The following is a 12325-nucleotide window of genomic DNA, read 5'->3' as shown; positions in this document are numbered from 1 at the left end:
CAGTTGCAGGAAGGAAAGAGTCACATTCTAGAATCCCTTATATACCAGTAAAGAACTCTGCCATCAAGAATGACGGATGTCATTAACGAGCTAGCTGCCATCTCTGATCCTGAATGACAGGCTAATAGGGGTCCCCGGGGCATATATACACTCTAGCACATATCCTCCCTGCCATTCTTCTTAAAGCGTGGCCAAACCACCAGGGAACAAGTAGCAGGAACTTAAAAAGTCTGTAGAAAATCAGCACTGCTCTCCTGGACTCTTTCCCCGGGTCCCCTACAATTTATTGAAGTCCCAGGGCCTAGCAGTGCAGCCTTTCTAAAGAAGCCCTGTTTGATAATGGCTGTGCAATTGGTTCAATTAGGGAAAAAGGAGGAGAGAGGGGAATTTTCGTAATGAAATTGTCTTGCAAAGGAAAACTCTGCAAATTGGGGGATTATGTCAGCAGACCACCTGTAGGGCATTCTTAGTCTACAGCTTAAGCATTACTGCCTGCAGCCTGACTCACAATGTAGGCAAGGCTAATAGGAGCAGATCTCTCCCTCTCTCTCTCCTCTTTTCCCTCTGGTGTCCACTAACTGTTACAAGTAGAGCTAAAAATGAAATAAAAGATGCAAAAAAAAAAAAAACACGTCTTTAACTAAAGACCATTTGAGGCACCACGGTAGTCAATTGGTGTTCGAAAATAAAATAAAGGAGAACAGGGAGCTGGGAACAGACTTTAGACTATAGATCACGTATGGAACCACAGAAAAGATCAAAGAATGGTAGGCTGAAAGGGCCAAGTTCCCTACAGATTAACCCCATTCAATCGGCCTCTTTTTAAGGGGGGACTCGTGCTGTTCCACTAGACAGGCAGGTAAAAAGTTCACCCACTTGCAAAAGCATATTGCAACTAATTCAGTACCCCTTCTACTAAATAAATGGAATGTGACTTGACAGACACATAATGCACTTATGTGTTGACAAAAGAAGCACGTTTTATAGGCACAAGTTAAATAGAAAGGTTACTATGATGTTAACCTGGTAAATTAATTTGGTAAATGGAACAAACTATCATCTAGAAAATGTCTTTATCTGTATATCCAGGATTAACCCAACATGCAAAAAAAAACAAACTGTCTGTAACTATATGATGGTTTATTTCCTAAAATAACACACCGTAAAAGATCTGCAGCTATCCTATCTTATCAGAATTCATCTTTAAGTAATTTACAGCAGCTATAACTTCTGATTGGTGGTAATGCATTTCTAAAAAAAAAATTGTATATTGCCTTGTAAATTAGGATTATTGCCTTAGTAAATGATTTTGGTTTGTTTAATAAAACAGTGCATGATATACAGATAATGTGCAAACCAAAGGCACAGAAATGAGAACTTTCTGCTAGGTATTACTACTCTTTATCATATAAATAAACCCCTTTAACACTTTTTAAAGCCCCCAGGCACCTATTTACTTCATGCAAAGCAACATTTGAGGAAACAAGTGTTGAAAAAACAAAAACCAGCAACTGAAAGTATAATTTATAAAAATTAATTTTATTGACAAAATAAAATAATCCATTAATTTGTATTTTTATGAAGAATACTCTAAACTTTGTACAACTATTTACAAGATGTTATAACTTTGTATATGTACATATTTTACACATATTACAAGTTGAAAACAAATATTTATATAAATACATCTCTAGTGTAAAGAACCCGTATTTGCTTGGGATGATTTTGTTTTACATATATATATTAAGACAAACGTTTAAAGGCAGGAATAAGCAACCGGTGGCCTTCCAGCTGAAGAAAACTAATTCTCAGCAAATCTTAGCCAGGAGTTGCCAAGACATGCTGAGGCTTGTAGTTGCTCTACAGCTAGATGCCCCCTGTTGTCCATACCTGGAAGGCATTTGCTTGGCTAATTAACAGATCCCATCCCCCTATTGTTGTCATATGACCCTGGAGTGCCACAAGAAGGCATATTTCAGATTGTAGTATGATAGGCTGAGTGGACACTGACTGGGTCACTCCAGCTACTGTTGGAAAGAAATGTTGAGGACTGAAATAGAATATAGAAAATAAAACACAAAATAACATTGCTCCAACACGCAAATTAAGTTATTGCCTCCAGTTTACATAGCACAAAGACAATAGCCTGCCCTGGCCAGTTAAATTAAGGTCTTAGCAATGCTCCTTGCATATAAATGGAGACAAATCAGGGAGGCTTCAATACCAGGTACATTGTTCTGACCAGTCATTCAAGTCCCTACTAATGGATACCATTAAGAGTTCATTATCATGCTAATAGCAAGAAACTAAAAGAATTGATGAGGCTTGCTTTTGGGTTAGATTTGCAGATCTCAGACCATCAAGTGTCTCCGGTCCCTTCCCCCAGCCCCCTTTTCCTGTTTTGTTAGACCTGAGATAAGGGCATCTGTTTTGGGTAAGACACTGAACTGGCAGTGCCAGACCTCCATGTCAAGCCGGTGCTGACATCACTGTACATAGAGCCACCAGTTGCGTTGCTGCCCCAACAGCAGCGTGTGCAGAAAGCCCTCCAAGACTCTAAGGTCTTTCCTGACCAAATCCATACCCCAGAAGTGATGCCAACCACCAGGCACATAAAGTACTTTAGCATGAAAACAGCATAATCTGGCCTGCGGTGCTGCCCCAGCTCAGGAAGGCAAGAGTTGCAATTATGTGCCGTCTCCCAACCCTGACGGTTGTGCTGCTCATAGAAGAAACATGCCACTACTATGGTAGCTGGCACAGTGTAAAGTACGCTGAATATTCCAATTCGGATCATTAGTTTCTCCAGTTTGTCAGTTTTGGTGCCACCTTGTTTAATGACACTTCGGATCCTGAAAAGGGACACAAAACCAGCCAGCAGGAACATGCTGCCTATGAAGAGGTAGATGACCAAGGGGGCCAAGACAAAGCCCCTCAGGTTGTCCAAGTTCTGGTTGCCCACATAACAGATGCCAGCCACTGGGTCCCCGTCCACTGAGCTGAGTGCTAGCACAGCTATAGACTTGATGCTGGGCACCAACCAGGCTGCCAGGTGAAAGTAATGAGAGTAGCCAGCAATGGCCTCATTGCCCCATTTCATGCCTGCTGCCAGGAACCAGGTGAGGGACAGGATCACCCACCAGATGGAGCTGGCCATGCCAAAAAAGTAGATGAGCAGAAAGACCAGGGTGCAAAGAGCAGGTCCAGTTGTCTCATAGTGTATGTGTTCTAGGTCATGCTCCCGGCTACATGCCACCTTCTCATGTCCAGCAATCAGCCTGACCAGGTAACCTGCAGACACCAACAAGTAGCAGGCGGACAGGAAGATGATGGGTCTCTCAGGGTACTTGAACCTCTCCATATCTATTAGGAAGGTGGACACAGTGGCAAATGTGGAGGCAAAACACAACACAGACCAGAGCCCAATCCAGAAGCTGGTGAAGGTCCTTTCCTCTTGGGTGAAGTAGGGGTTGTGGCATGGCATGGCACAGTTGGGGATCTGACCAGTCTTTACCCTGTTGTAGAGTGGATGCCTCTCATTAGATATTAGCACCATGGGGTCCCTGCACTGGCACCCTGGCTCACACCCTGCAGGCGCCCTGGGCTTGCTCCTGGGTGTCTCCACACGCTGCTTGTTGGTGCCGCTGCCCTTGTGCGGGTGGCTGGGCGCCTTGGGCGGCCGCTGGGGCTGTTCTGGTAAGCTGGGTGCCGCCGTGGTCTGGTCGGTGCGGTTGTAGTCCATACACAAGGTGTCCGGGTTGCCCAACTCCGGTAACCGATCACAGCGCATGCGATCCGGCCAGGCAAACCCGTATTGGCGCATTAGAGGAGCGCAGCCTGCCCTGGCCCGTTCGCATACGCTCCTGCATGGGGGCAGCGGCTTCTTGTAGTCCTCCAAGCAGATCGGAGTGTACATGCTGCACAGGAAGAACTTGAGATCGGGCGAGCAATGGATCTCCACCAGCGGCCAGAACTGGTGCACCTCCAGGCCAGCTTCGTCCTGCGTGTCGTGGTTGAACTGGTTGGGCATGTAGGTGTAATTGTAGCCGATGCCCTTGCACAGGGGGACGGTGATCTCTTGGCAGGTCAGGTCCTTGGCAGCAGCAGCATGCATCGCAGGAATCCAGCAAGCCAGCAGCAACAGCAGCAGGTTCATCTCCAGCAAGCAGCTCCTCTCCATAGCACTCCGTCTTAGAAATCAGTCCTAGGGGGGCGATCTGCACTGTCCCGGGTCACAGGCTCATCTCCTCCGCTCAGCTCCTTGCCACCAGCAGTCCATAAGTTCCAGCAAGTCACAAAACTTATCAGGCTAGATCTCCAGGTTGTAAATCCAAAGTGACAGGTTTCCCTGACACAGCGATGGCTTTGGCGAGTCCCGGGCACCTGGCGGCACGTTGTACTGAGCGCTGCACGTTACTCCACAAGCTTAGAAAAAGTCCTCATGAATATTTATAAGAGGACCGGTCAAGTCCCGCCCATCAGCCAATCCGCTAATCCCCCTGGACAAAGGCGGGGCTAATGCCTGGAGCAATCAACCTTCTTTTCCCTATGCATAAGGTGGGCTTAGCGTGTTGATTAGCCGCCTATTGTCATGGAAGGATGGGATTTATTATTATCACACATTAATTAGCCTGATGTATTTACCACACTCATCACACCTCACTGATGAGCAAACTGGCATTGTAAATACAAAACAAAGCACCATCATCACTCTGCATGGGTGTGCTTGTTATACTGGAAGACTTGTTTACTGTCTGCAATCAAATCATAATTGCTTATCATTAAAAAAAGTAATCATACAATTTTCCTAATTTATCACGCAGCACTGTACAAAGTCCATAGTCATTGCACTAGCTGTCCCTCAAAGGAGCCCACAATCTAATGCCCCTAACACAGTCATATTTCTTTAATACAGTCTAAGGTCATTTTTAGGGGGAAGCCAATTGACCTAACTGCCTGTTTTTTAAATGTAAATGGAAATCTACTCAAACAGGGGGAGAACCTGCAAACTCCATGCAGATAGTGAGACCTAGGGCTGCAAAGGCCAGAGTGCAGTTTTTGGGGGAAGCCCATTAACTTAAAGCATACCTAAATTCAGAATTTTCACATTACATAAAAGGGTAGACAACCCTTTTGTGTAACGCAAAAATTCTGTTTGTTTTTTTTTTCACGTGCAACACACTTTTAAAAAAAAAAAAAAAGTGTGCAGCATCACTGCAGAACCTGCAAACTAATAATAATGTAATTAGCTACCTATCTGTGAAATTATCTATATATCCATCAATCTGTCTACTGTAGACAGGGCATACCTGCACCCCATTTTAGTCTAAATCAGACTTTCTTAACCTTTTATAACTCAGGGAAACCCTTTAAATATTTTCCAGGTCTTCAGGGAACCCCTGCTGTAATTTCAATGTTGAAATGCCACAACACACTTATATAGAGTAATTACAAGCACAGAAATAAATAATACATGGGAGCCATAGGTTGGAAAATATGGGGTAGGTGAACCAAATACCAATACACACCCAAAAATGTCAATCAATGAGTGAATGACTACATAGGTGCTAATAGGCCCCCTAATGTTTCAGTTACCTGATTGATCCAATAATTTCATTTACATAAAATACATATGCATTGCAATTCCCTACAAACTCATGGTAATTACAGATATAATTTTTGAGTTTGAATTGAAAAGGTATCTAAACCCAAGATCAAATATTAGTATTTTGCAATTCCTAATTTATGACAGCTGCATATGTTTTTTCTGCAATTTTTAATTTAACCTGTAGACCATGCCAGTAACAAATTTTTGATGAATGCATGCTGCCGTTTTTCTCCTAAAAACAAACAGTTTTTGTCATTTTAAGAATTTTTCTTCTTCTCTGCTGGAGTATGAAGAGTGAACTTGGTGTTTATTTATGACCATTGAGACTCTTGTCAGCATAGACAGTCTGGAAGCTCAGTAAATTGATACATGGATTGGTATGTCAAGAAGCTGTATGCAGAACTTGCATGTGTTCATGAAAATATATACTAAAATATGAATGCAACAAGCCAACCATGCCCAGAATTAGGGGTTTCCACATGCAGTCATTCAGAGTTGCTCCTATCTATTTGCATTTTCAGAAATATATTTCGGAGTTGCAGAAAGATTTACTGTTTGCAGAACTAGAAACTTTACCTATAAAACTATTTCTGTAATAACATTAGGTTATATTTAGATTGTCAGTGCAAGCATCAGAAAGTTTACACTTCTTAAAGGGTCAGATCACCAAAAAGTAATTCAGTTTTTAGTAGATGTTCGAGAGTTTAGCCTCTTGACAATTTCCTAATGTTTCTCTAGAAATTGGAATCTTTGTACTTTTGTGGTTATCATGAATGGTTATGAAAGTTCTTCACTCCCATTCTCAGATGTATACCCTATAATGGATACATTTATTGTATCCTTTATATTGAATATTGGTTTAATTATAATGCGTACAATAGAAGATTCTGGATCATTCAAAGTTTGGTGGGAACTACTGAAACTCCCAAGAGGAGAACACCAGAGCCGGTTCTATTGTGAAATCCAAGATCCATACCAAGGGTGCCAGCTTCTACCTGTAGTCAAAATATCACTTTTGGGTCAAAATGCATTAATAAGGACACTATTAGACTATAATTCTGAACATGTATTTATTGGTGACCAATTTTCTTTCATGATCTTGTAACACAATCAATTTAAGGAGTATTGCTTCTCCTCTGCTTACATGAAGGGTGAACCATTTAATTGAAAAAGTAATATATAGCCCTGTATAGCCTGATCCCGCCGCCAGTATGAAAACGCATAACCACATGTGTACTAAGGACACATGTGTATAATACTTAGTGCAATCCAGGGAGTATCATTGCTGATTGCCTTCTGAAAACACTGGGTACCTTGGTGAGAGGTCAGCATGCACCCTTTATATTTAGCAATATACAAGGAGCAGGTGTTCCTCATGTTTTCCGTGGCACATTCACTTCCTTGTGGCATTCTTTTGGTGAGCTGGTGCAAACCAGCAGGGGATGCACATTCTTTTAATAATAAATCAGTCCTTCACTTACATTGGAACATTTTAAATGTTGCAGGTATTGAAGGGTTTGTATTACAGTTCTGTTCCTGAACATTTGTCAGTTGAGTTGTTAGATTGTTGATGGGATAATTAAGGAAGCTGACCTAATCATATGTAAATTAAACAAAAACAATGTGCACAGCAGTGTTAATTGTCCTTCATTATTAGTACATAGACTACAGTATATTGCCTGCAATACACAACTTGATACTTGAGTGTCTACTTGATAATAGACATAAACGCTTAGGAAAACATTTGCAATAGCCCTGTATTTAAACTTGTCGGACTTGTGCTTTTTTAACCTGAATAACTATGTGAATATATTATCTTATTTTCATCTGTTGTTGCATCTCATTGCTGTTGTTGATCTCTTGCAGTTTTTTTGCTGCCATTGCCTGCAGGTACTGTACTTCATGCACTTGTTCGAGTAATGGTTGCTTGATTTGTGTGGGTTTCCTTATGGTGACAACAATACACCATGCTTCAGGAATGTTTGCTGAAAGTCCCCTGTAGGATCCATTGGAAGCCTATTTGTGGTAGACGTAAACCCAACAGTTTCAAAAGTAATAACTTGTTCTTTGCTGTACCTCCTGCAATCTTTTTGCAGCTACTTCATGTAGCCACACACACGGTTACAAGACTTCTCTAGAGCTGCTCCAACTCTCTGGAATGGTCTTCCTCGTCCTATTCGGCTTGCTCCTACTTTCTGCTCATTTAAAAGAGCGCTCAAAACCCATTTTTTCAAACTTGCCTACCCGTCTTCTTCTGTAAATTGAAACTACCACTACACACCACCACTACATATTCCCATCCTATTGTGTGTGAAATTCCCTCACCTACTAGATTGTAAGCTCTTCGGGGCAGGGTCCTCTCCTCCTGTATCACTGTCTGTATTAGTCTGTCATTTGCATTCCCTATTTATTGTACAGCGCTGCGTAATATGTTGGCGCTATATAAATCCTGTTTAATAATAATAATAATAATAATAATAGTTTCTCCAGCAATGGCTGCATGGCATTTCCTGATGGTGACAACAGTAGGCCATGGCTGCATAATGTGTTGGACAATCTCTTTTGGAAACCTATGTGTTAGAGCAACTGAAAGACAGTTAAGAGCAGGGTCGCCCATAAAAGAAAGTTTGTGAAAAAGAACCCTCCTGGGAGGACCATCAGCAATTGTTTCAATAGAAGCTACATATTTAAAAAATATTATACCTACATTGAAAATGTCATTGAGTTGCCAAAGAGATTTCAGTGATGATCTTTGGTTACACCTAACGCCAGCATTTTGGAATGTTTTATTTTTTGATACCTGAGAATATTCCAGATATAACATTTGCTTCTTCAAAATATATATTTATCATTTATTTATATTCTTTTGTGAGCATGTTTTTTCCCCTAAAGAGGCAGACAGTGAGGAGATTTATGTGGTTTAAAAAAACAGCTGGAATTGTAACTGAATCCCTCACTATACACCACAAGTCTTTCAAAACTCTGCTCTATAAAAATTACACCCGCAAAGGAAGTGTGCAATATGGTGAGCTAGAAAAATAGAGTCACACAGGACAATCACTATAAGAGCAAATGTGAAAACCCCAAAATAGATATTGTAGCCATTGCATGGAGGCCCACAGTTTGAATTTTGCCCAGTGAATCTAGTTGGTTGACTCTCGGCACTTTCTGCAAACTTTACAAAATGGTCTTGCTCTTATTTTTGGCCTTTACTTTTCATACACTGTAGGGTAAATATAACAAATAAAGTGAGACTCCTTCGGCTTTGTAAGGGCAGGTTTAGACCTGCATCAGGACTAAGCGATTCCCAGACGGTTCCCGAAAGCTGGCACCTTGCCACCTTCTAGCCGACTTGAACCTCAGCTCTGGTTTTAAAAGAAATAGCATCTGCAGTTTTGACAGTGAGTGGTATGGAACCAACACTGCTGCACCTGATTATTCTCTATTGGTCTTCTGCCACATGTAGACCCCCCCCCATAGGCAGAGGTTCACTGGCATAAGGAAATAGTAACTGCATTGCAACCTCACTGCCGGTCTGAACACAACTTAATGGACACTGAAAAAAGCAGATCTAACTACTAGTGTCTCCAAGAAAAGATAACGGAAGGTGGGTCAGTGCCCTGACATCTTCTCTGAACTAAAGTATAAATTTAGATGGATTGAGAATCATTCATATTCATCTCCAGTGAAAAGCTAGGGTCAGTACAGGTGTCCCACTATGTGCTGCTACTAATTGACTGACAGCTAACGAGGACTATTGTAGTCTTTGCATTCGGCCCCCTCCCACACATCTTTCCCCCTCCATAGAAGGGAAAACACTGCTCAGTAGTAGCCAGACATGTCTGTAAAGCTACAGATTGTAAAACTGTCACTCAAAACAATCACTAATTATCATTTTGTGTACAACAATTTAGCACATGTACACAGCTTAACTACCATATAATTCAGCCTCCTGGTATCCCCATGATAGGTTTGATTTACTAAAGCAATATTGTCTGTTTTCTTAGCAAAGTGAATTTTCCCTTGCAAGGAATATTTCACTTAGTTTAGTAAATGAGATGAAGTTGTGCTGACTTCCTCCATCCAATCATGTGCAAACAAAACTTCTTTTTTTTTAGATTTTTACTTGATTGAGTATTAATTGCTAAGTGAGTTTTTTATCACTTTCACTAAACTTTGTTAGTTGTCCCTTACACAGTCATACTTACCTTTTTTAAAGCAGACCTTTTATAACATTTTTTTAACATTATATAAATAGGGTGGCTATCCCTTCTATATAATGGAAGAAATTTGTTTTTATACTTTCCAAAAACATTTTTGGGAAACTCCTGGGATATTTGTGTCACATATTCCAGGAGGCTGTGGGCTGCTCATTCTGTGCATATAATGTAAAATGTGCTATGAGATTTTTTTACATTTGTAGGAAAATGTGTCCAAAATCTTGCACTTGAGTAAGTTTGGGTGACATGCATGAAGAAGATCTCAGAAAAAAGAAAATGGCTGAGCTTGCCGTTCCATCCAGCGCTGGAAAAAAAAGAGGAAAGCTGAGCTTCAGAATGGAACTCAATGATCTTGGTTTGTGGAGGGATCGAGGGCTTTTCACTGGTAAAATTAAGTGATATTTTTTGTGTAAAAATACTACTTTAAGTGATCATCCTACATTTCATATTTAGGAGTTTTTATAACATGACTCTACCTATTAAGCTGATTGGTGTGTTCTTTTGTGAGTCAGTTTTATCAATTCACAATATCAACAGGGTGATTAAGGCTACATACACACGTTAGATGATTATCGTCTGATTATCGCTTCAGGGCTAGTATCATGACCAGAATCTGACGTTTGTACAGCGCTCGTCCGATGTCAATCATGAATTCGTCCTGGCGGTCTCTTGAACGATCGTAAAAGAAGTGAAGGGGAGAGACCACATCGGGGTGCCGCTCGCTCGTATTCTTTCCTCCCCTCCACATAGAGCACAACGGCGCTGAATGTACAGCACTTGTTCATGAATCTTTTAGTCCTTTGTCATTGGAAAGGATTGTGAAAGATCCTTTCCAATGACAAAAATCTAATGTCTGTAGGTAGCCTTAAATAATTACATAAACATAATAAATACACTATATACATTGAGTCGATTGGGTAATTCATGTTGTAATAAATATCTGCTTGGCTTTGGCAAACATAACACAAATCCGAAGATTGATAAGAATTTGAGTTAATTAGGGGATATAGGAATGCATTATGTTGTTTTTAGGTTATTATTTAGTTGCTACTTGAAGACCTTGCCCAAGGCAGAATACAAGTTGATAAGGGATAGTGACATTTCTAGCCTAATCACCCAATTAATCATTAAACAAATCAATCAATCATTGACAGATAAACTAAGAAGTTGTGATAAATTAATCTCCTGAATAGAAGGTCAGATTTTATTTTCTCTGCAAGCTGTCAATACCCTACAAGAAAATCAGTCACAGAAAAGTATTGACAGTGTACATGTGTATTGAGATATATTCTGTCTTTTATGACGCAGTGTGAATAGTATTTTGGGGTTGGAGTCATTTTATGTATCTACAGACCAAAGATTGAAATTAAAAAAAAAGGACAAACTACTGTTAGTATATGAATATTTTATTTTACTACAGACATTGTAGAGCTTATTGAACAAGATTGCATAAACATGAACAATAAACTGATTTGAAAGTGTGTGTCCAGGCAATGCATACATGCTTATAAAGCAGTGAACTATTCAGGGGCATGTATTTAAAATGAAACAGATTGATTAAGCACAAGTGAATGTTTGATGAAAGTCACATGCACTGATTTATAAATATGGCGGTTTTGGACAGAATGTGGACAGGCTGGATCCCGTCAGGTTGTTGATACTTCTCAGGGCACTAAGGCAAATCTGAAACACAATTGGAGTGTGTGAGTTTGCTAGATCTTTGTGTGTAGTGGCCAGATACCCACAACCTACAGAAACGGTGTCATTGAAGACAAACCTCATTTCCTGCTACAGGTCCCAAAATGATTGCATTATTCTTTTGCTCCAGACAGCAAAATCAAAAGCGGAGAGCCTACATAAATAAACAGCTATTCGCTTTGCATATTTATGTCTGAATTTTGTGCTTTGCCTGCGTACTGGATTTTTGCTAAGACATGATAAGTACAACATAAACTGTCAGCAAATTTGGTAGTAAGAATTCCCCTTGAAGATTCTTCTTTAATATTTTTGGTACTTATAAAGATACCCCCATCCCCCCAATCTATGTTGTTAATCATTTTTGATTTCACACAAAGTAGATTCTTGAAAATGTACTTCATTAATTACTTACACCACCTTCCATGTGTTTAGGCCAGGCAGATAAACAAGGAGCTTGGCACTTCCATTCACGCTTGTTAGGACATCCCAGGGGTCTGTCTTACTGTAAGAATGGACTGTTTACTTTTTAATTGATGTGCTGATGTTTCATTTAACTTGTATGGCACCCATGCTGAGGATGTAATTACTGTAATCTCAGGAACAAGTATTTGAGCATCATGCAGGGTGGCAGCATTTTTTCTAAAACTTATAGAGATTTATTCATTTTGAGGCTCAGCAAACTATTTGGAATTGTCCCCCTGCCCCCAGCTCAATTCTCCTAACTCTGAGGAGGGTCAGAGAGGAATGGCAAATAACTAGGGTGTCCATTGTGTAAGAGTGGCATTGTCTGTTTTGTACT

At 40.5% G+C, this 12325-nt stretch overlaps 1 protein-coding gene across 1 annotated transcript; it reads right to left on the bottom strand.

Annotated features, from left to right (window-relative positions):
* Positions 1-1520: 1520 nt before the first annotated feature.
* FZD8 (frizzled class receptor 8) lies at positions 1521-4413 on the bottom strand. The gene has a single exon (XM_072412637.1). The coding sequence runs from the start codon at positions 4178-4180 to the stop codon at positions 2405-2407; it is 1776 nt and encodes a 591-aa protein (XP_072268738.1). The 5' UTR covers positions 4181-4413; the 3' UTR covers positions 1521-2404.
* Between the last annotated feature and the right edge of the window lie 7912 nt (positions 4414-12325).

This window comes from Pyxicephalus adspersus, chromosome 5 (genome assembly GCF_032062135.1).
Source record: "Pyxicephalus adspersus chromosome 5, UCB_Pads_2.0, whole genome shotgun sequence".
Lineage (NCBI taxonomy): Eukaryota > Metazoa > Chordata > Amphibia > Anura > Pyxicephalidae > Pyxicephalus > Pyxicephalus adspersus.
Note: the sequence above shows the minus strand (reverse complement) of the source record. Positions and strands in the feature narration are given on the sequence as shown.